Genomic DNA, 25,377 nt, shown 5'->3' with positions numbered 1-25,377 from the left:
CTGACTTTCATCTGTGGAAAACTTTAGTCTAAGAATAGTCTAAGAATCAGAGAAGTGAGAAATGTGGGAACAAAGGAAAACAGTCAAAGGAGGCTAATAATAATGTGGTCATTAAGCACAGCCAAGGACCTTTACAAGTTCTTTCTCAAGAGCTGTAAGGTAATATTCTGAGCCATATCCTGTAGCTGTCTTATAGACTCTAAAACCCCAGGTAGAGAAGTTAACTACACGATGACCAGGCTGTACCCACGACACGAGCTGCCACAACTGGCCTCAGAGAAATGGCAACAAACAAACCCTGGAGCTAAAGATTAACTGTACCAAAAACAACCAAGATGACACTGGTCAGACCACCGACGGCCTTTCTGAAGATGACTGCTGGAGATGACTGTGCTGTTTCTACATGCAGTCCGCCCCCCACTCTGCCTATGAAAGCTCTCCCCGCTGCTTACGAAGGGGCAGCGGGAGTCAGCCTTCGGACAGACGTCCACCCCTCTCCCCCTACAGTTGCTGGCATCTGAAATAAGGCAAACTTTCCTCTCCACCAACCAGTAAGCAGCCAGACCGCACACTTCTTTTGAGAACACAAAGAAACTGTAAAAAGACATAAGAAATGAATATTGGGGTTGGTGGGTTCCTTTCCTGGTGGTGCAGGGGATAAGAATCTGCCTGCAAATGCAGGGGATACAGGTTCGATCCCTATTCTGGGAAGATCCCACATATCACAGAGCAACTAGGCCTGTGCACAACTATTGAGCCGTGCTCTAGAGCCGGGAGCCACAGCTGCTCAGCCCTGGCGCCCTGGAGCTCGCGCTCCTCAAGAGAAGCCACTGCCACGAGCAGCCCACCCACTGCCACTGGAGAGCAGGCTCTCCGCAACCAGAGAAAGTCCGCGCAGCAAGGGAGATCCAGGACAGCCAAAAAAGAGAGGAAAACCAGTGGCAGGGAAGGGAAGAAGTGGGCGCAGGAGCGGAGTGATGACAGAGAGGAGATGAAGGCTCTTACTAACCTTTTTAAACCATGTGAATGTGTCACCCATTCAAAAATTCTTCTGGAAAAACTGCATTCACCACTGTTTAAAACGAAGTGTGTAGTTTTCCAAATATTCGGCTTTTGTTACTGATTTCCAGTAACATCTCGTAGAAAACCTGGAGTCTCCCGACTGACTAAGGACCACAAGGCATCCCCAGATAGAGAAACTCGGACAGACGTCCCATCTAGGCTCCTGCCCAAGTGGGATGTTTGTTTTAAAAATGCAGTTTGTTACTCTCAAAATATAGTCAGTAACTAGAACTGACTTATTACCTAACAGAGGTCCTTAAGTCAGGGTTTGCTCTAGCAAATAGTTTATAATTCATACTACAGCTACTGAAGAGCTCTTCACCATGTGGGCCCTCGAGTTATCTATGTTGAGTCATTTGTACAGATTTTCCTGACCCAGCTACCCCACAAAAATGTATAAAACTCCAACCTATGCACCCAAGGGACAACACAGCTGAAATTTACAACAGACTTTGTGTTTCTTTTGGGATTATCAGTTTCTTTCCCCTATTCCCACCCTGCCCCAGAAAACATCCCGTTTGTGACGGGTAAGAGAATTTGTAAAATCACCTAAAATTCTACGCTCTTAAAACCTTTCCTCGCCTCGTTTTATCTCAAAGCTAAATAACCTTCACTGGCATGTTTTCTAGGATAATCAGATGTCAGTCATAGTTATTATAAGTAACATCAATTACTGAAAAATTAAGTTTTTATGTCCCAGTTCTCTTGAGGAAAAACATAAGATGACTCAAAGGATCTTTAAAAAGCTTTGGTCTTATAAGCATCTATCTTAAAGAACATCTCAGAAATGCTGTTAACCATGAGTAAACAAATGCTTGCGATCCACCCATACCTTCTCTTCGCTTCTTTTTCTTGAGGAGTTGAGGGGAGATGTGACCCGCAGTGCTTGGAGAATTCTTCCTCATCAGCATATATAGCCGTGCTGTGTAGAGGAGGGTCTACAAGAGATTAAAAAAAAAAAAATTTAGAAGTCTGGTCGTCTGGGAAGTAATCAAATTTGTCTTTTTACAGCGGCATACAAAGCAACCTGTTTACATGGCTAATAAAATCAAAACCAATTACACAGGCTACTTCTGATCTCACACATCAATAAGAACAAATATAAACCATTTCACCAATACATACATGGATAGTCATCCTATAACCTTACTGTCCTTATAGATGATACAGAAACTTTTAAGTGAGCTAAAAGATAAGCATAAACAGGAGGTCTCACATTGCTCCATCCTCTGGAGCATCACACAGCTACCTGGGAGACACTGCACGAACTCCAAACCCAAGAGCCTGGGGTGCCTGGCCACTCCCCTGACTCTCTCACCCCACAAAGTGCCTGGCAAGGCCAGGCTCAACACCCTTGGACGACTGGCCCTTTGGGGAGGATCCGGGTCCTCCTGCACATCCCTTGCCTGCTCCACACCTCTGCACTGCCAGAGCATGGAGCGAAGCAGGAAAAGTTCACTTGAATCAAGACACAGGAGAGGAGACCAAACGGCCTTGGTGGGAAGATACAGAAGAGATGCTGAGAAGGATGCTCCTACCTGCTGAGGAAACAGGGGTCACAGGAGAGGCCTCGGCCCTGGGGCTGGGCCTGTGAGAGGCAGGGAGGAGAGGCAGGGAGCAGGGGAGGAGGGAGGGAACAGCTGCAGGGGGCCCTGGAAAGAGAGAAGCACCCAGGTCACGCTCAGGCTTCACCACGAATGCCCAATAAACAGCTGTTTAGATAGTGAACAGAGCAACTGCACAATCTTAACGTTAGTAGTATACTTGGTACTGACCTCAAACTAGACATTGGAAGGACTGATGTTGAAGCTGAAACTCCAATACTTTGGCCACCTGATGTGAAGGGCTGACTCACTGGAAAAGACCCTGATGCTGGGAAAGATTGAAGATGGGAGGAGAAGAGAGCAGCAGAGGATGAGATGGCTGGATGGCATCACTGACTTGATGGCCATGAGTTTGAGCAAGCTCCAGAAGATAGGGAAGGGAAGGACAGGGAAGCCTGGCGTGCTGCAGTCTAAGGGGGGCTCAGAGTCAGTAGGACACGACTGAGTGACAGAACAAAAACTAAGAAAAGGGATTTATTTACTTTAAAACTGCTGGGAATAACAAGGGGAAACAAGAAAACTAGACCAATTATTGAATCTCCATATATAACCAGTCACATGAGTTGGACTCTTACCTGTCAACAATAAAAAGATAAATAACCTGATTTCAAAATGAACAAAGGATGTGAATAGACACTGCTTCAAAGAAGACACAGGAGCACCTCGTTTTACTGCGCTTTGCAGATGCTGCACTACTCACAAAATGAAGGTGTGCGGCAGCGCTGCACTATCAGGTGATGATTAGGTTAGGTTGGATTGCCACAAACCCTGCCAAAAGTCCCCTGAATAACCTCTAACAAGCTTCAGGACCCCCGAGTAAGCAAAGATGTCCACTCTAGGAAACACCCTGCTGCTGCTAAGTCGCTTCAGTCACGTCCAACTCTGTGCGACCCCACAGACGGCAGCCCACCAGGCTCTTCCATCCCTGGGATTCTCCAGGCAAGAATACTCGAGTGGGGTGCCACTTCCTTCTCCAATGCATGCATGCATGCTAAGTCGCTTCAGTCGTGCCTGACTCTGTGTGACCCCATGGACAGCAGCCCACCAGGCTCCTCTGTCCACAGAATTCCCTAGGCAAGAATACTGGAGTGGGGTGCCATTTCCTTCTCCAAGTAAACACCCTGGAGCACCCTCAAAATTAACGCCACCGTTTCAGCAAGAATTTTGTCTTGAGGCTATAAAAATTAACTCATGAGGCTATTAACTCATGAAAACGGTAGGCTTTCCCTGGTCTGTCAGGAGGTGAGTCCACTGCGCTCGTAATGTCAATACTACCTCTGCTCTTTGTTCTTAATAAACCCACTCCCTTATGAAATGCTCTGTATCTGGAAATTCTTTTCAAACACGTGCTCATATTGCCTCAACACTAACTACACTAAAGCCTTTGTCTGTGTGGATCACAACAAACTGGAAAATTCTGAAAGATATGCAAATACCACCTTATCTGCCTCCTGAGAAACTTGTATCCAGGTCAAGAAGCAACAGTTAGAACCAGACAAGGAACAATAGACCGGTTCCAAATTGGGAAAGGAGTAAATCAATGCTGTATACTGTCACCCTGCTTATTTAACTTATATGCAGAGTACATCATGTGAAATGCGAGGCTGGATGAAGCACAAGCTGGAATCAAGACTGCTGGGAGAAATATCAATAACCTCAGATATGTAGATGACACCACCCTTATGGCAGAAAGTGAAGAAGAACTAAAAAGCCTCTTGATGAACGTGAAAGAGGAGAATGGAAAAGTTGGCTTAAAGCTCAACATTTAGAAAACTAAGATCATGACATCTGTTCCCATCACTTCATGGCAAATAGATGGGGAAACAGTGGCTGACTATTTTCTTAGGCTCCAAAATCACTGCAGATGGTGACTGCAGCCATGAAATTAAAAGACGCTTGCTCCTTGGAAGGAAAGCTATTACAAATCTAGACAGTATATTAAAGAGCACAGACATGATTTTGTCAACAAACGTCCATCTAGTCAAGGCTATGGTTTTTCCAGTAGTCATGTATGGATGAGAGAGGTGGACTATAAAGAAAGCTGAGCACTGAAGAATTGATGCTTTTGAACTGTGGAGAAGACTCTTGAGAGTCCCTTGGACTGCAAGGAGATCCAACCAATCAATCCTGAAGGAGATCAACCCTGAATATTCATTAGAAGGACTGATGCTGAAGCTGAAACTCCAATTCTTTGTCCACCTGATGCAAAGAGCTGACTCCTTAGAAAAGACCCTGATGCTGGGGAAGATTGAAGGCAGGAGGAGAAGGGGATGACAGAGGACAAGATGGCTGGATGGCATCACTGACTCAATGGACATGAGTTTGAGAAAGCTCTGGAGATGAATAAAGACAGGGAGGGCTGGCGTGCTGCAGTCTACAGGGTTGCAAAGAGTCGGACACAACCGAGCGACTGCACAACTACAACAACTGACTGTCCCAACCCACTTTCGGGCTCCCTTGGGATGTTAAACAATTAGGACACCCTGAGCAGCTTGGTATTTTGACTCTGACTTCATCAGACCAACCAAGAGCAAAGTCCTATTCCCAGCCATATTCTACAAGGGGAGAACCTGCATTCGGGACTAAGGAATACCCAGGATGGTCATCAATGTCCAATCTGAAAGAAATAGCCTTAGACCAGGAGCCACTTACCCTAACAAGAGACAATATCCCATAAAGCTGGAAGCAAAGAAGGGGTTATAATCCCTTGCAGACAAATTTTTTTTTTTTGACAAATTTTTAAAACACTGCCTCTTGGTGACCTTCCAATCTCCATGCAACATTCCTATTTTTCCGGTTGTTAAGTCAACTGAGGAATACTGAGTGATACAAGACCGCAGAACAGTAAATGATGCTGTGGCCCCTAATCACCCTCTTTGGTCAAGCCTTACGAAACATTAGTCCGAATCCCTGATGATGCTAATGCTTAAGTGTTCTTGTTCTCAAGGACACCTTCCTTTGCATCCCAGTCTATCCCTCCTCACAATATATGTTTGCTTTCGAGTGGATTAACCACCAGTCAGGACAAAGGCAACAATACACCTGGACAGCATGGCCTCAGGAGCTTCAGGACAGCCCACACGGTGGGCTCTTAGGTCCAAGGAAAACAACTATGGGAGATGCATGAAAAGATTGGGCTATTCTACACGATCTCCATGATATATATTAATATGTACCTCACCGCGGAAGTCTCAGATCAAAATACCACTAAGCCCTTAATTCACTGGGTTGAAAATCCTCTCAAAGACACAACAAATCTCAAGGCATCTGAGATATACTACAAAACCCAGAAATAGACAGTTATCTCCATACAGAAAACAAGCTGTATTTTAGGCTTAAGCCCTCCAAAGATCTGCCTGCAATTACGGAGAAGTGGGTTCAGTCCCTGGGTTGAGAAGGTTCCCTGGAGAAGGAAATAGCAACCCACTCCAGTATTGTTGCCTGGGAAATCTCACTGACCCAGGAACCTGCTGGGCTGCAGTCCTTGCAGTCACAAAGAATTGGAGATGACTGAGTGACTGAACAAGCACCAGCCTAGAGTTACTTGCTGGGATTTTAGAGAACAAAAAGATAGGTTTGAGCATTCTTATCTCCTCTGCTTTTGCAATGTAGATCCTCTGCCTGAGCTCCAGGGGCTTTACTTGCTCTCTTCTGCTCTGTGACTATTCTGTCCAGGCTCTTAGGAACTACTTGACGCATCTGTCGTCCCCCAGACTGAAGGGGGAGCAGGGCCACTTTATATTCAAGTGAGACAACTATGAGATCTCTGGGTCTGTCTTTAGGTAAAAACTTCTAAATGAGCTCTATTTAATTGGCTTAAAGGAAGATGAGCAGTTATATACATTCTCAGAAAGATAAAAGAGGCTCACTAGGATACATTTGGGTTCATGTGATCTGGGAAATATTCAATATTTAATTAACATCTGGCATTAGAGCTAGCTTGTAGGTTTAATTAATACAGACTTTAGAGTGATCAACATTAAGTATACTTTTATTGTACCTAGGGTTATTGAGTGTCAGTAAGCACATATTGTTTCTATTATGAAATTTGTCAATAGAGAAAATAAGCTGATATGAAATTTTTAAGTAAATATAACTGGGATAAGAACTTTTAGTAATAATTATGTTTTGGAAACATCCGTTGAAAATACTCTGCAAATTTTGGTAAACTGAAACTAAATTAAGTCCAACGACAGGAATTCATTGAAAATCCAGGCCTTTTCAAGTAAGATAAAATATCGGGAATATTAATTTATACACAGGTTCAAATTTACCAACTTTTGTCTTCTTGTGAGAGAAAAACTAAAGCTGTTCGGTGCCACCGTGAGGTGTCCTTCACCAACCTATAGAATGCTATCGTAGAAGACAGTTCACGGTTGCTTAAGGAAAACAGGATGTGTGTTTTCAGATAAGAGGGTATGAGAAATGGAAATGTATACTGTTGAAAGGGGAAAAGGTGACTTTGCCCTGGAACTGGCTATTTCTGAATGGGGAAAGAATAAGGGACAAAATACGGCTATAGAAAGTAGTGAATGCTTATAAAAGAGGAACACTGACAAAGGAATTTTGTATGTGGTCAGAATTTTCTAAAGCTGGATTAAATGAGGTAAACACATTTTATTAAGAATAGGTTGATACAAGACAAAATGGATTTGGTTTTTCTCTCATAAGGGAACGAGATTTTGCTGGGATACGCCTTTTGATATCAGATCATGTGAGTTCCTATGCCCTTAAGGGACCTGTATTTATTTTTGAAAAATTTTTTCACCTTAGCTCAACAAGTCATTGTTTGACTCTATGATTCTATCCGATTGGGTGTTTTAAAACTTTCTGAGAGGCTTCCCTGGTGGCTCAGTGGAAAAGAAACAGCCTGCAATGCAGGGGATACCAGTTCCATCCCTGATCCCTGGCTTGGGAGGCTCCCACGTGCCAAGGAACAACCAGTCCGTGTGCCACAGTACTGAGCCTGTGCTCCAGAGCCCAGGAGCCACAACTACCGACCCACGCTCTCAGAGCCCGCACTCTGAAACAAGGGAAGGCATCACAATGAGAAGCCTGCGCACACAACCAGAGAGGAGCCCCTGCCCGCTGCAAGCAGAGAAAGCCTGCCGCAGCAACAAAGACCCAGCATCGCCAAAAATAAAAATAAATACATTAAAAAAAAAATCTTTGAGATTTTTGACAGACTCCTCAAATATCAAAACTGAACTAAAGTTCTTTTGACCTCAAGATACTTTGGGGGTGCTTCAAAGGGTCCCTGGAGCACCCCAAAGAAAGATCCTAAACTAACTGGGTTCATTTGGTATGTTAAATTACGTGGGAAACATTGTCCAAACTCAGTGTTGTCTGTGTCAGATAGAATCATTACCCTCTCCCCGATTTTACTGAAGCCATCCAACAGAGAGAAGAAAGGGTTTGGGTTCTTATCCCGTCTAGTCTCTCACCTTACTCCTGGTCCAAACAATCCCCTGTGGGAATACTCCCACCTCTAGGCCCTCCTTGTCTAACACTCATGGCCTCTTCCACTGCATCCAACCTCAATTTCCCATCGGAGAGGCCCTGCAAGTCTCGCAGGAGCTCACTCTGCACCTCCAGGACGTCCTTCACTTCTCCACTTGCCAGCACTCACACAGGGACAGACTAGCTACCGGGCTGGCCATCTGCAAGCAGCCCCCATCCTAGGTTTTACAGATGCTCCCCATCAAGGAATACACCCCAACACAGGGAAACCTCTCATAGGACACAAGCTCCACGGACAACAGATCCCCAGGTGGAGTCCGGCCGCCACACTGCACTGCCTCAAATGGCCCCTCACTGGAGCGCCTGGGATGACTGGAGAAGTCAGGTTACGAACGAAAGGGAGCAGAGACTCTCAAAATCCCAGGAGATGAGAAAGGAATTCAGAGGACACTCCAACTTCCCTCTGACAAAAACCTCCAAAGGACTGTCTCCAGCACTCTGGACTTCGATTCTAGAAGTGCTCTTGGTTGCAGGTTACTCAGCATGGCAGGATCCTCCTCTAAGCCATAAGAAACACATCTGGAATGCATACTCAGCAGCAGTAGTAGTGTTAGTAGCTTAGTCGTATCCAGCTCTTCGAAACGCCATGGACTGTAGCCCACCAGGCTCCTCTGTCCATGGGATTCTCCAGGCAAGCATACTGGAGTGGGTTGCCATTCCCTTCTCCAGGCGATCTTCCCAGCCCAGGGATCGAACTCTAATCTCCTGCACTGTGGGCAGATTCTTTACTGTCTGAGCCACCAGGAAGATCCCAGATTGTACACTTTAAAAAAATAGAAGGACTGAAGAGAGAAAAGCTTAAACTTCACTGTAACACTGCCACGCCTTTAGGTAAGTTAGGTAGATGGAGAAAAATGCCCTGAAAATCGGTCTCTAAATTACAATAACATCTTGCAACTGGATCTTTACTGTCACAAGATGGGAAAATAGACTGAGATTCCCTATGTTCAAGCCTTCATGGTTCTTTACCAAAACCCTGCTCTACCAGGCTCCTGTAATCAAAAGACAGGGGAATGAGAAAGCACTCCCGACATTTTAGATGATCCCCTTTGACCTTCTCCAATTTTCAGAAGTGAAACAAAGGCTCCTCTGCTTCCCCAGGGCCACCACGTCTCCCAGATCCCTATGACCAATTCCAAACTCCACGTTCCTACATCCCATACACCCTTCATCACCCCTGAAGGGAGACTGACTGCCCCCAGGGTAGACTCATAGTGGAACTTCCTATCAACCAGGATCAGAGAAAATATCCCCTTGAAGGGAAGTGACAAACAGTGAAGGGACAGTCAAGTACACGTGCCACTCTCTGGAACTGATTTAGTCCAATGCAAACAAAGACTGGGCCGGTATACTGAGGACAATAGTCAGTCTGTTGCTCTGGCCTTTGACTGGGAGCATGTCTGAACAGTCCTACTATAATACTTGCTCTGGACCTGGGGAAAAGCAGAGAATGTGGGCAGCTGTCCAGTGGCACAGTACCAGCTTGACCAACCCGAACATCTTGTTACGGATGGAGACGCCGCCCAAAGTCAGGAGCCCCACTGGTATTGTGAATCTGGGGGCAGGACAGAAGCCATGAAACACATGATCCATTGTGTTATTTGAAGGGATGAGAAAACCTATCAAAAATGCAACTAACTATGAAAGGGTTCAAGCAGTGACCCAAGAGGAAAAAGAAAACCCAGCCTTCTTTCAGGGACCACTTGTGGAGGCTTTTGGAAAACTGACTAACATTGAACTCTCTAATCCCAAGGGCAAATCCCAGCTATGACAACATTTGATCAGTCTGCCCTTGATACTACACAGAAACTCCAGAAGGTACAATTAGGCAACAAACCCTGATGACCCAAGTCCTAGAGGTGGCCTTTGGGTATTTAATAATGGAGTTCAAGCAGAGCAAAAGAGAGAGCCCAACATGAGAAAGACAGGCCATGGGTCAAGCTAAACTGATGGGGGGATTCTGGGGGCTCGCTCCAAGATGTCTATCTCCATCAAGGGGCTCTGAGTAGTTCCTGACGCGACAGGTAAGAGGATGGATTTTTAATTGATACCTGAGCCACTTACTTCTTCCTGATTTTTCAAGTAGGGCCTCTTTCCTCCAAAAGCTGTACAGGGACTGCTGTCGATGGAAAGTCTCTCATTGGTTACCTCACTGGGCTTCTCCCGTGCCAATCTGAAGTGTCTGATATCACCTGCCTTTGTGGTTGTCCCTCAGTGTGCTAACAGAGAGGGGACCTTCTGGGCTCCCCTGGGAGCAGTAAACAATTAGGATACCTCAAACAGCCCCATATTCGGACCCTGACTATAGGAGACAAGTGAAAAGAGCAAGGTCTTATTCTCAGCCATATTCTACAAGGAGTGAACCCGCATTTGGGGAACAGTGTGTACCCAGGAGGGCCATCAACGCCCAACCTGAAAGAATCAGCCTTAGGCCAGAACCCACTGTCCCTACCAAGAGACAATGTCCCATGAAGCTGGAAATGAAGAAGGGTTTACAACTCCTCATCCATAAATTCTCACAACGTGGCCTCTCGGTGCCATGCCAGTCTCTATGCAATACTCCTATTTTCCAGTTATTAAACCAAATGGGGAAAGCAGAGTGGTACAAGACCTCAGAGCAGGAAATGAAGCTGTGGGCCCTATTCACCCCCTTGTGGCCAATACTTATGAAACATGAGCCCAATTCCTGAGGATGCTAAATGGTTGACGGTGCTCAACCTCAAGACCCCTTTTCTTGGATCCAAGCCTATTCCCCCTCACAACTGTTTTGACTTCCACTCAGGCCAAATAGCAACAATACACATGGACAGTATTGTCTCAGGGTTTCAGGACAGCCCACACTTGATCTCCCAGGCCCTAAGGACACAACCATGGGAGACACACCTAGAAGAACGGACTGTTCTACAGTCTGTACACGACATATTAATATGCACCTCACCATGGGAGTCTCAGATCAAAGCACCACTTAAGTCCTTCATGTCCTTGGGGCTACAGAGCCTCTCAAAGCACAACAAATCTCCAAGCAATGAATTAAATATCTGGTATATACTAAGGTCCGTCTAGTCAAGGCTATGGTTTTTCCAGTAGCCATGTATGGATGTGAGAGTTGGACTATGAAGAAGGCTGAGCTCAGAATTGATGCTTTTGAACTGTGGTGTTGGAGAAGATTCTTGAGAGTCCATTCTGAAGGAGATCAGCCCTGGGATTTCTTTGGAAGGAATGATGCTAAAGCTGAAACTCCAGTACTTTGGCCACCTCATGCGAAGTGTTGACTCATTGGAAAAGACTCTGATGCTGGGAGGGATTGGGGGCAGGAGGAGAAGGGGACGACCGAGGATGAGATGGCTGGATGGCATCACGGACTCGATGGACGCAAGTCTGAGTGAACTCTGGGAGTTGGTGATGGACAGGGAGGCCTGGCGTGCTGTGATTCATGGGGTCGCAAAGAGTCGGACACGACTGAGCGACTGAACTGACTGACTGGACTATAAACCCCAGGAATAGACAATGATCTCCATATAGAAAACAAGCTATATTCGGACCTAAGCACTGCAAAGATCTGCCGGCAATGCCGCAGACGTGAGTTTAATTGATTAGTCAGGAAGATCCCATGGAGAGGGAAATGGTAACCCACTCCAAAATTTTTGCCTGGGCACTTTCCAGGGCAGAGGAGCCTGGCGAGCTGCAGCCTACCAGGTCTCAAAAGAGTTAAACAAAACGACTAAACATCTGTTACCTGAGGAAACCAAAGTTGAAAAAGACACACGTACCCCAGTGTTCACTGCAGCACTATTTACAATAGCTAGAACATGGAAGCAATCTAGATGTCCATCGCCAGATGGATGGATAAAAAGCTATAGCTGCTGGCTCAGCAGTAAAGAATCAGCCTGCAATGCAGGAGACGCAGGTTTGATCCCTTAGTCAGGAAGAGCCCCTGGAGGAGGGCAGGGCAACCCACTCTAGCGTTCCTGCCTAGAGAGTCCCATGGACAGAGGAGCCTGGCCGGTTGCAGTCCATAGAGTTGGACATGGCTGAAGAGACTAACCAGCAGCCACAGCAGTAGACACAATGGAATACTCAGTTCAGTCCCTCAGTCGTGTCCAACTCTTTGCAACCCCATGGACCGCAGCGTGCCAGGCTTCCCTGTCTTTCACCAACTCCCAGAGCTTGCTCAAATGCATGTCCATTGAGTCGGTAAAGCCATCCAACTATCGCATCCTCTGATATCCTCTTCTCTGCCTTCAATCTTTCCCAGCATTAGGGTGTTTGCTAATGAGTAAGTTCTTCATATCAAATGGCCAAAGTATTGGAGTTTCAGCTTCAGCATCAGCCCTTTCAATGAATATTCAGGACTGATTTCCTTTAGGACGGACTGGTTAGATCTCCTTGCAGTCCAAGGGACTCTCAAGAGTCTTCTCCAATACCACAGTTCAAAAACATCAATTCTTCGACGCTCAGCTTTCTCTATGGTCCAACTCTCACATCCATGCATGACTACTGGAAAAACCATAGCTTTGACTAGATGGACCTTTGTCAGAAAAGTAATGTCTCTGTTTTTCAATATACTGTCTAGATTTGTCATAGCTTTTCTTTCAAGGAACAAGCGTCTTTTAATTTCATGGCTGCAGTCACCATCTGCAGTGATTTTGGAGCCCCAGAAAATAAAGTCTGTCATTGTTTCCATTGTTTCTCCACCTATTTGCCATGATTTGATGGGACTGGATGCCACGATCTAAGTTTTTTGAATGCTGAGTTTTAAGCCAGCTGTTTCACTCTCCTTTCACAATGGAAAGTAATATTTCACAATGGAATATTACTCAGCCATAAAAAGTAACACATGAGTCAGTTCTAATGAGGTGGCTGAACCTAGAGCCTATTAGACAAAGTGAAGTAAGTCAGAAAAACAAATACTGTACACTAACATATATATATGGAATCTAGAAAGATGGCACTGATGAAATTATTTGCAACAGAGAAACAGACACAGGGCACAGACTTATGGACACAGGATGGGGGGAAGGAGAGGGTGAGATATATGGAGAGAGCAACATGGAAACTTAACATTACCATCTGTAAAACAGATAGCCTATGGGAATTTGCTGTATGGCTCAGGAAAGTCAAACAGGGGCTCTGAATCAACCTAGAGGGGTGGGATGGGGAGGGAGATGGGACAGAGGTTCAAAAGGGAGGGGACATATGTATACCTATGGCTGATTGATGATGTTTGGCAGAAACCAACAATTCTGTAAAGCAATTATCCTTCAATTAAAAATAAGTTAAAAAAAAAGACACATCTCTACCTTTTTGCACATGATAGGATTTTGTAGAGTTTGGATTCCAAAATTTGGGCCAATGGCTAAGCCTCTGTATCAAGTGATTAATGCTCAGATATAGAACCATTACTTTAGAATGAGGAACAAGAAAAGGCTTCACATGATTATCAACCAGACCCTCACCAGAGCCCCTGCTCCCAGTCACCCCAAACTGAAAGCGCCATTCACCCTGTATGTGGCTGAAAAGCACGGCACTGCTCTGGGGTTCTTATACAGAAGCTGGAGAAGATTCTGAGCCTATTGGGCATTTTTCCAAACAGCTAGATTTCATGGCCCAAGGATGGCCTGGCTGTCTCCAGGCAGTAGCGGCCATCGCTTTATTAGTGGAAGAAGCTAACAAGCTTACTTTAGGACAGCAGCAGAAGTCCAGTCCCATCAACAAGTACAAGGGATTCTGGAGATTATAGGTCACTACTGGCTAATTGAAGGCTGTCTTACTAATACCATGCTGTGATCCTTGAATCGTGAGAACTAACCTACAAAACTTTCCATACCCTCAACTTGGCTATGCTTAAGCCTGATGAGAGCCCACAGATAACAGATTCTTGCCTCAGAACCCTTAGCCAGGTGTATGCCTGTAGGCCTAATCTCAGAGACTAAGCTACAGGAAACCGAGGACAAATGGTTTCCTGACAGCAGCAGCTTTATTAAGGGCGGAGTCAGGAAGGCAGGGGATACTATTTTGAGTGCTCAGAGTGTCCAAGAAGCAAAACCTTTCCCGGCCTACACTCCAGCCCAGAAGACTGAACTGACAGCTCTAACCTGAGCCTTAACCCTAGAGAAAGGATAAATTATAAATATACACACAGACTCAAAATATGCCTTCCCTGCTTTACATGCTAGTGGGGGTATCAGGAAAAAATATGAGAAAACTTATAAGTACAAAAAACTCCTCTATAAAGTATGAGGCTGAGACTTTGCATTTCATAGAAGCAGCTCCAAAACCAAAATACGTAGCAATCATTCGCGGCCACAAGCATCAAAAGGGAATTTCTCAAATTATCCAAGGAAGCAACTGGGCAGATTGGGATGCAAAGAAAGCAGCTCTGATGCCCATAACAGAAATGGCATTGTTCCCAGCCCTTGCGCCTTCTACCATTACACTCAGACACTCAATTTCCAAAGAGACCTGGCAACAAGACCAAGGGGGGACAAAGGTACAGCTGAGTGCAATTGTACGGTAGTTTGAACAGTCTTTGGCATTTCCTTCTTTGGGACTGGAATGAAAACCGACCCTTTCCAGTATTGTGGCCACTGTGGAGTTTTCTAAATTTGCTGGCATATTGAGTGCAGCACTTTTATAGCATCATCGTTTAGGATTTGAAATAGCTCAGCTGGAATTCCATCACCTCCACTAGCTTTGTTCATAGTAATGCTTCCTAAGGTCCACTTGACTTCACACTCCAGGATGTATGGCTCTAGATAAGTGATCATACCAGTGCAGTTTCATTAAGACCTTTTCTGTGCAGTTCCTCTGTGTATCCTTGCCACCTATTCTTAGTATCTTCTGCTTCTGTTAGGTCCGTGCCACTTCTGTCCTTTATCGTGCCCATCTTTGCATGAAATATTCCCTTGGTATCTCTAATTTTCTCGAAGAGATCGTTAGTCTTACCCATTCTATTGTTTTCCTCTATTTCTTTGCATTGTTCACTTAAGAAAGCTTTCTTATATCTCCCTGCTATTCTCTGGAACTCTGCATTCAGATGGGTATATCTTTCCTTTTATCCTTTGCCTTTCGCTTCTGTTTTCTCAGCTATTTGTAAAGACTTCTCAACCATTTTGCCTTGCTGTGTTTCTTTTTCTTGGGGACGGTTTTGGTCACTGCCTCCTGTTCAGTGTTAATGAACTTTCGTCCATAGATCTTCAGGCATTCTGTCTATCAGATCTAATCCCTTGAATCTATTTGTCACTTCCACTGTATAATCATAAGGGATTTGATTTAGGTCATACCTGAATGGCCTAGTGGCTTTCCTGACTTTAAGTCTGAATTTGGCAATAAGGGGTTCATGATCTGAGCCCAAAGAATGGCGATGCCAAAGAATGTTCAAACTGCAGCACAACAGGGCTCATCTCACATGCTAGCAAGGTAATGCTCAAAATCCTTCAAGCTAGGCTTCAACAATACATGAACCGAGAACTTCCAAGTGTACAAGCTGGATTTAGAAAAGACAAAAGAGCCAGAGATCAAATTGCCAACATTTGTTGGATCACAGAAAAAGCAAGGGAATTCCAGAAAAACATCTACTTCTGCTTCATAGATTATGCCAATGCTTTTGAATGTGTGGATCACAACAAACTGTGGAAAAATATTAAAGAGATGGGAATACCAGACCACCTTACCTGTTTCCCGAGAAACCTGTATACAGATCAAGAAGCAACAGTTAGAACCGGACATGGAACAATGAACTGATTCAAAACTGGGAAAGGAGTACGTCAAGGCTGTATATTATTGCCCTACTTATTTAACTTATATGCAGAGTACATCATGCAAGTGACAGGCTGGATGAAGCACAAGCTGGAATCAAGATTTCTGGGAGAAATACCAATAATTTCAGATATGCAGATGACACCACCCTAATGGCAAAAAGCAAAGAGGAACTAAAGAGCCACTGATAAAGGTGAAAGAGAGTGAAAAAGCTGGCTTAAAACTCAGCATTCAAAAACTAAGATAATGGCATCTGGTCCCATCGCTTCATGGCAAATAGATGAGGAAACAATGGAAACAGGGACAGACTATTTTCTTGGGCTCCCAAATCACTGCAGATGGTGACTGCAGCCATGAAATTAAAAGACACCTGCTCCTTGGAAGAAAAGCTATGACCAACCTAGAAAGCATATTAAAAAGCAGAAAATATCACTTTGTGGACAAAGGTCTGCAAAGTTATGGTTTTTCCAGAAATCATGTATGGATGTGAGAGCTGGCCATAAAAGAAGGCTGAGTGCTGAAGAATTGATGCTTTTGAACTGTGGTGTTTTGAGAGTCCTGTGGACTGCAAGATCAAACCATTCAATCCTAAAGGAAATCAACCCTGAATATTCATTGGAAGGAAGCTAAAGAAGCTCCAGTACTTTGGCCACCTGATGCTAAGAGCTGACTCATTGGAAAAGACCCTGATGATGGGAAAGATTGAAGGAAGGAGGAGAAGGGGGCGACAGAGGATGAGATGGTTGGATGGCATCACCGACTCAATGGACATGAGTTTGGGCAAGCTCTGGGAGATGGTGAAGGACAAGGAAGCCTGGTGTGCTGAAGTCCACGGGGTCACAAAGAGTTGGACATGACTGAGCGACTGAACAACAACATCACTTCATGTTGGTCAGAGTGGCCATCATCAAAAAACCTACAAAGAATACATGCTGGAGAGGATGTGGAGAAAAGGAAACAATCCTACACTGCCGGTGGGAATGTAAATTGACACAGGCACTTTGGAGAATGGTATAAAACTAAGAAAGATCTACCATATGACCCAGTAATCCTACTTCTGAGCATATATACTGACAAAACAGTAATTCAAAAGGCCACATGTACACCAACGTTCACTGCAGCACTATTTACAACAGACAAGACAAGAAAGAAACCTAGATGTCCACTGACAGATGAGTGGATAAAGGTGCAGTATCTATATACAACAGAGTATTATTCAACCATCAAAAGGAACGAATTTGAGTCAGTTAAAAGTGAGGTGGATGAACCTAGACCCTGTGAAGGAAGTCAGCAAAACAAACAGCATGTATTACACCAGAAACTAACACTACATTGTAAAGCAATTATCCTCCAATTAAAAATAAATTTAAAAATAAAGAATGATCATTGCAGGATTGTTCCACATAACCAAGAAACAATTATTTTCAAGATTAGTTTGCACGACGAATGTGTGGTATCATCATACAATGTAGCAACTCACACCAATGGAAATGAACAAACAACCACTATCCACAGCTGTTTTGGGGCTTCCCTGGTGGGTAGTTGGTAAAGAATCCACCTGCAGTGCAGGAGACCCTGGTTCGATTCCTGGGTTGAGAAGATACACTGGAGAAGGGATAAGCTACCCACTCCAGTATTCTTAGGCTTCCCTTGTAGCTCAGCTGGTAAAGAATCAGCCCGCAATGTGGGAGACCTGAGTTCAATGCCTGAGTTGGGACGATCCCCTGGAGAACGGAAAGGCTACCCATTCCAGTGTTCTGGCCTGGAGAAGTCCATGGAGTCCCAAAAAGTGGGACAGGACTGAGCGACTTTCACTTTTACTTTTCACAGCTGTTTAGATGATTTCACAAAAGTAAATAAGTGAGCAAAAGAGCCAGAAAGGAGAATATATAATGCATGAGAGCATTTATATAAAGTTCAAAAACAGGCAAAACTAAAACAAAATGTTAGAAAGATGATAGGGATCACTTTACATCCAGAAAGAGGGAAGAGCAATGACACCCAAGAGCACTTCCAACACGGTGCCAACATTCTGCTTCTGAACCTGGGAGGTGATACCTAGGTGAGTGTTTTCTAGTAACTTCCTGGGTAGTATGCTAAGAGAAGTCAGTCAGACAGAGAAAGACAGATATTGTATGGTATCACTTATGTGTGAAATGCAAAAATACAACAAACTAGTGAATATAACGAAAAGCAGCAGACTCCCACATACAGAGAAAAGACCAGTGGTTACCAGTGTGGAGGGGAGAGGAGGGCAGTACAGAGGAGGGGATGAGAGGTGCGAAACATTGGGTGTGACTGGGCTCAGATGTACTGTACAACACCGAGAATACAGCCAAGATTTTACAGCAACTGTAAATGGAAAGCAAACCTTAAAACTGTGTAAAAAACTTAATTAAAAATAAATTCTGAAAAAAAAGAAAATGAGGCCTATCCAAACAATGGATTATTGAACCGTAAGAATTTTTAGGAATGAAATACTGATACTTACTACCATGTAGATGAATCTTGACACTACTACCCTAAATGAAAGAAGCCAGTCACAAATGGCCACATACATCATGCAAGAATCTATTTAAATGTTCAGAACAGACAGATTCACGGAGACAAGAAATAGGTTCATGGCTGCCAAAGGGCTCCGGAGAAATTACTAGCAGATGTGGAGTTTCTTTCTGGGATGATTAAAACGTCTTGGAATGGAAGACAGTGATGGCTGTACCCCCTTGTGACTACGCTAACACTGAACTTTACAGCGTGTTTAACACGGTGGCTGTATGGTGTGTGAACTACATCTCAATTTTTAAAATGATGATTTATTTTAGACTCAGACCTTTTATATTTAGATTTCTTTTAGGTAAGAAATTAAAACATTTTATCAGGTCATTATAAGAGATGTTCTGGTAATGATTACTTTTCATCATGCCAAAAGTACAATAATTTCCTTTATTAACAAAAATTAGACTCAAAATACTAGATACCAAATAAAAAGTATGTGAGAAGGTTTACGTTGTCAAAATTCCCTTGAAACTTACTCCTACAAAAAAAATATCCAATCACTGCTGTTCTAGATGGAGAAGGCGATGGCACTCCACTCCAGTACTCTTGCCTGGAAAATCCCATGGACAGAGGAGCCTGGTAGGCTGCAGTCCATGGGGCGCTGAGGGTCAGACATGACTGAGCAACTTCACTTTCACGCACTGGAGAAGGAAATGGCAAGCCACTCCAGTGTTCTTGCCTGGAAAATCCCAGGGACAGGGGAGCCTGGTGGGCTGCTGTCTATGGGGTCACACAGAGTCGGACACAACTGAAGCGACTTAGCAGCAGCAGCAGCAGCTGCTCTAGATGTGGGCATACCAGCCCTTCTCTAACACCTCTGGCCCCTGGAGTGCCCAGTGAGGCACAGAGAGCAGGCCCACCCGGGCAGGTCACACACCCCTCCCTGGTCTGCCAGTGGTGGCGCTGCCTCCCAGACACCTCTGGGCCCACAGGCAAAGCTCTCCTGCAGGGTCCTCTGCCATCCTGTGTCTAAGAAAAGGAAGAACATCCTTCTGCTCCTCCCTAAATTAAAGCCCCTTTCTGCCTGACTACGGGAGGTATGAAGTGAGAAATATTAGTCTACATCCCTCTTGTTACAAAGTCATATAACAGGAGCCCTAATCTGTCTGGCTCGCTGACCAGAGCTACCAGGAGAGCCCCACTTTTTCTTAGTTTCAGGGTACCTAGAAGTGAGAAAAATCAGTTTAAATTATCAAATTCTCCCCAGAACACTGTATTCATGTGTAGACCACCTTGCTTTTGTATGTGAAGGCATTTCTACATTTTTATTAGTAATTAGCCTAAATGCTGTTGCTCGAAGTACTTCAAAGTTTTCAAAATATAGATTAAAAATACTAACCAAAACTTTCATAGGAATCTTCATCTTTCTCATTTTCACCCAGCCTGCTGAGGCTTGAGAGCTGAGAATGATCAGGAAAATCAAATACATCCAGAGGCTTGTGCTTCCAGCCAGCTTTCTGAAAGTGAATGAAGTTCAAAGTCACTGGCCTGGCCATAACAACAAGAATATCACAAAGCTGATCTGCATGGCAAGGACACTGCTGCTGTCTCCAGTGCCTACAGAGAGAGCCTTCGCACTCTCGGGGGCAGAGGCTCTTCTGGTGATCTAAGGCGGGGTTGGGGAACTTTTCTAGAAAGGACCAGGGAGTAAATACAGTTGACCACTGAACTACGCAGGGGTTGGGGCACCCAGCCTCTACACAGTAGAAAATCCCCGTATGACCCTGGCAGCTGGCTTCCTTATCTGAGGTTCCACCTGTGGGGGTTTCAACCTTCTAGAATTAGCCAATTAGCCTTCTAGAACTAAGACCCAAGAAAGATGTCCTTTTCATCATAGGGGACTGGAATGCAAAAGTAGGAAGTCAAGAGATACCTGGAGTAACAGGCAAGTTTGGCCTTGGAGCGCAAAACGAAGCAGGACAAAGGCTAACAGAGTTCTGCCAACAGGACACACTGGTCATAGCAAACACCCTCTTCCAACAACACAGGAGAAGACTCTACACGTGGACACCACCAGATGGTCAATGCCGAAATCAGACTGATTGAACTCCTTATTGCAAAATTCAGACTTAAACTGAAGCAAGTAGGGAAAACCACTAGACCATTCAGGAATGACCAAAATCAAATCCCTTACAATTATACAGTGGAAGTGACAAATAGATTCAAGGGATTAGATCTGATAAGAGCGCCTGAAGAACTGTGGACGGAGGTTCACAACATTGTACAGGAGGCAGTTATCAAGACCATCCTCAAGAAAAAGAAATGCAAAAAGGCAAAAGGTTGTCTGAGGAGGCCTTACCAATAGCTGTGAAAAGAAGAGAAGCTAAAGGCAAAGGAGAAAAGGAAAGATATACTCATCTGAATGCAGAGTTCCAAAGACCAGCAAGGAAAGATAAGAAAGTCTTCCTCAGTTTTGAGGATACACAGGGGTAAAAACTCCTAACTCCAGGAAAGAGATGCGACTTAAAGGGCAATATACTAATAGGCCTCATGAAGACTGCCCCCTACATCCTCATGAAAGACCATAACATACCAGAAAATGAGAAAAAACACTCAGTAGCTCTGGACAATGTGGAGGGAGCCATTAACAGACAGGAAAATAAGTGGAAATTCTGGAAGAGATACAGGAGATAGAATAAGACTCCAAAACAAAAACTAGCACTCACAGACTCTCAGTGCAAAACCACCTGAGGGGTGTTTGGGGTTAGAAAGAACGCTGAAGGGGAGCTGACGGAGCCTCTGGCCTCCCTGAGCAAACAGGCCCCCAGCCATGTAGGCAGCTGCCTTCCCAAGAAGAGGACAGGATGCTGGAGAAACCTATCCAAAGAACAGGTGAGCTGGGATAGGGGTGCAGAGGGATCCTAGGAGTTCCCAGGGGAGAAAAGGGCCCCCTCCAAAGCCAGGGGCCTAGGGAAGCAGGGGGAGATACCCCCCAAGAGAGAGAACCAGGGGCGGGGCACAGAGCAGGGAGAACCCCCAAGGCCTGGGCACCCCCAAGCAGACACTGCCTGAGGCGTTTCATGTGGATCTCTAAAGGCCAACTTGACAAGCCGCTGGAAAATAATATGAAGTGAGCTGGGAGTATTAAAGAAATGCACCTGCCTTCACACACATTTATTTCTAAGACTCACCCCACCCTAAAGTAAAAATACCATGTGAGTAAAACTACATGGAAGATGATAAGATCATAATTGTGGAAAACTATCAACATGGAGAAATGGCTACAAGTGAAAAAAGCAAAATACAGAACACTGCACAATTTTTAAACGATGCTAATCATCCAAATGAAAATGAAACCAACCTAGGCCCAGGAAAAAAGATTCAAAATGTTCTCTGGCTTGTACTGGAAAGAACAGGAGGAAAATGAATATACTTTTCCACTACAAGAAAATAGAGCTTACCAAGTCTACGGAATACTGAGTCTCCCACAAAATGTTATTTTGCATTTTCAATTACGACCATTATATTATATTAAAATATATGATGATAACTTACATCTTTCAGGGAATATGTTCTGCCTGCATGGTTCTTCGAAAATCTCGCACTAGGAAACAGCAAACACACACACAAGTTAGGAAATACTTAAAAATAACTGAGGAAACACTAGAACTGGCAATGTAGTCCAAGTATTTTCTTTCCAAGTTACTCTCTTTGTTAGCTGTACTAACAATGTGCACGTGATGAAATTTAGGTAATGGCAAATCCCTCTGGAAAGCAGAACCCATATCTCACACACATAAATAATTTATAGGCCAAATCATACTACCCACATATAAATAGCACAGCTCTGCCCTCAGGGCACAGAGAACTCCTAACCCTGCCATTACCTGAAGTGGCCCTGAAGTCGTATCAACAGCCAAGGCTGGCGTCCTGCAGAAATGTGCTAGAGAGGTGCCTCTTCCTTAAGCACCGGACCCCGATGCATGCCTGACTCTCACACACGTGTTCTCATTTAGTTCCTTAACAGTCCTCCAGGTAGAAGTGAATCCCTCATCCAGAAGCATATTTGCCCAAAGCCGCAGGTGGCTGGGAAGGAGGAAAGCCTGCGATAAAATCTGCTATCAGTCCACACCCAGAGCTGCCCTCTTCCCTCCCCTTCAGGATCCCTCCAGAGGGCATCAGGATGAAAGGATAAAGTTCATCTTTAACCAGCTTAAATAAACCAGATGTCACAACAGAGACCCAAAGAAAAAGTGAAAGTAAGAGACACAGGAAATACCCCAGCCAGCGACTGTGGGCTGAGTACCCTATGTGCTCCAGCGTGGTGCCAGGGAACAGGACATCCTGCACACACCCGTTAGCAGAGAGCAAAGTCCATTTAGTGTCTGAACAAGTAATTCTTTACCTAACTCTTTATGTGATATAACTTCAAACTTAAAGAGAAAAATTGTGAGAAGAGACTGAGAACCTTCTGTATACCCTTTACCCCACTTCACCAACTGTTCACACTGTCTCACCGGCTTCCTGTGTGTCTGCGTATGGTAACCTGGGAACACACGTGTGTCTTCTAAGAGGGCATTATCCTGTGTAGTCACAGCACAATTTCCAAAGCAAGAAACTTAACACTGACGTCATTGTCTAATTTACAGTCCATATCCAAATGTTATCAATTGCCCTGTCATGTCCTTTAAGGTTTCCCCCAGCATTTTTTAAAATTCGTTTTGCCCGTTATTTCCTTTAAAAATTTTTTTCTTGTTCTAGCGTTTTTTAAAAGGAAATACAAGGGGATATAAAATTAAGATTTCTTAAAACTTGTGTTTTATCATATGTGGACATTTGTGTATCCATTGTGATGTAAAATATTATTACTGTGAATTACAGTAAAAAGAAAAAGTAGGAAAACTGTTTGAGGAGTGGTTTCTCAAACATCAGGAATCAGAATCACCTGGAAAGCTGTTAAGAATGCTTGGCTCCACCGCCAGAGAGGCTGATTCAATAAACCTGGGATGACCCCTGATGGAACATGCATTGCTAACAAGTTCCCGGGGCTGCTGATGCTGCTCAAGACACCACAATTTGCAAAACCAATCCTTTATTTGATTCTCAGACCCAAAAAAGAAGATGGAGCAGATATTCGTTTTACAGCCTTTATGGTTCTGGGGTTCAGAAAAGTTAACTGACATCAGTGGTCACACAGCCAAGTAATAGGACTAGAAGCCACATCATATAAGGTCTTAACCCACTTTTTTCCTGCCTTGTCTGTGCTCAACAATGTGGTCAAGTTTCCTCCTCAAAAGACAGAAACCTCTGTGATAACACATGGAAAAATTTTGGTGTAGGCATACTACTGCGTTTCAGGGGGAGGGATGAACAAATTTCATGAGTCTCAATCAAAGGCGAAAATGCTATATGTGTGTGTACCGCGGGGCGGGGCGGGGCGGGGGAGGGAGAGAGAAACCCCCTACTGGCATAGCTGATAAAGTTCACCTCTCATGGATCAGCTGGTTAAGAATCTGCCTGCAATGCAGGAGACCCAGGTTCGATTCCTGGGTTGGGAAGATCCCCTGGAGAAGCAAAAGGCAACCCACTCCAGTATTCTTGTCTGTAGAATCCCATGGACAGAGGAGCCTGGCAGGCTACAGTCCATGGGGTTGCAAAAGTCGGACACGACTTAGCGACCAAACCACCAACACCACTATGTCAGCTGATTCTCAAGCATCTTATTCCTTCCCAATCCTCCTCTCTACTCGGGGAGTCTGGTCCTACCCGCTGGCCACAGGAGCCTCGTCTGTTTACTCCACCCTCACGCTGCATCTACAAACTGCACCTTCTCCAGCAGCCCTCCCACCGCCCAGGTGGGACTCCTCCGGCCTTGAGGACCAGCCCAGGCCTGCCAAGGCCCCTCCAAGCCAGGCCCAGGCAGGGCCTTGGATGTGCTTCAAACACCTCCAGAGACACTTGCCAGTGAATCCGGGAAAAATAACATTTTAGAGAGCAGATAGGCAACGTAGTTCAACCTGCATGTCCTTTCAGCTTAAAAAAAAAAAAGAATACTGACTCCAGCCCGAGGGTCAGTGCTAGTGTTCTTGCTAGAAGGTGAATTCTGGCAAGTAGTAGGTACTCCTTAAGTTACTATCCGTGGGAATACTTTGTTTCAGAACACCTGGCGTCTACTTTAGAGCACGTTCACCAGCACCAAGTAAGGGGACGCTAGCCGACGCCTCTCCCTCCCAACGCCAGACACGACTCTAAGCAGACGCCCTGCAACCTCCTCGCAATCCTGTTTCGGTGGGGACATTATTATCCCCACTTTACAGAAAGGCCCCAGGCGGTCAGTCGCTCGGACACGGTGCGCAGAGACAAAGCCAGGAAGCTCGAGCAGCTCCGAGAGGCCCAAGCCCGGAGGAAGAGGAAAATAAAGGGGGGACCCCGGAGCCGCGCCAACGTCCCGCAGAACTTACTGCGACAGCCGCGCCAGCCGCGGCCGATCCATTCCCGCCCGCCGCGCTCGGCGCCGACGCAAAAACTCCCGCCAAACCTCGCGCTGCTCCCGGCGGCCAATCCGGGCTGAGCACGCAGAAACGCTCCCGCCCCCGCCCCGGCCACGCCCTGTCTGCGGCCCGGGGCTCCGCCCGTCGTAAAGCGCTAGAGAAAATGCAGCCTGGACTAGGCGAGAACTGGAGTCCACGCCTTCTGCCTACCCGTCCGCCACGCAAGTTTTCCGCCAGGGCCCGCCCCCGGGTTGGGGAAGGGAGGAGCCAGTGCCGGAAAGCTACCTAAGCGCGAGCTCGCCGCCGAGGGGCGGATCCAAACCCCGGGTCCTCTCTCCGGGTGCTTAGGCGCCTGCGCAGTTGTCTGGTGTTGTGCATTGAAAATTGACAGGGTTAGGCTTTCAGTGTTCTTGCCTAGAGAATACCAGGGACGGGGGAGCCTGGTG

The 25,377-nt window shown here is 45.3% G+C and overlaps 1 protein-coding gene across 1 annotated transcript in view; it reads right to left on the bottom strand.

Moving 5' to 3' along the window:
- Window positions 1–24,971, bottom strand: part of CENPU (centromere protein U) — a 47,052-nt gene extending 22,081 nt beyond the window's left edge. The window contains exons 1-4 of the mRNA XM_018041884.1: window positions 24,902–24,971; window positions 21,996–22,044; window positions 19,840–19,957; window positions 1,895–2,000 (exon numbers count right to left, since the gene is read on the bottom strand). Coding sequence (XP_017897373.1) covers window positions 1,895–2,000; window positions 19,840–19,957; window positions 21,996–22,044; window positions 24,902–24,933 — 305 coding nt within the window. The 5' untranslated portion in view covers window positions 24,934–24,971. The remainder of the gene's footprint in view (window positions 1–1,894; window positions 2,001–19,839; window positions 19,958–21,995; window positions 22,045–24,901) is intronic.

Source organism: Capra hircus, chromosome 27 (assembly GCF_001704415.2).
Source record: "Capra hircus breed San Clemente chromosome 27, ASM170441v1, whole genome shotgun sequence".
Lineage (NCBI taxonomy): Eukaryota > Metazoa > Chordata > Mammalia > Artiodactyla > Bovidae > Capra > Capra hircus.
The sequence above is the reverse complement of the archived record's forward strand: the minus strand, read 5'-3'. Positions and strand labels throughout refer to the sequence as shown.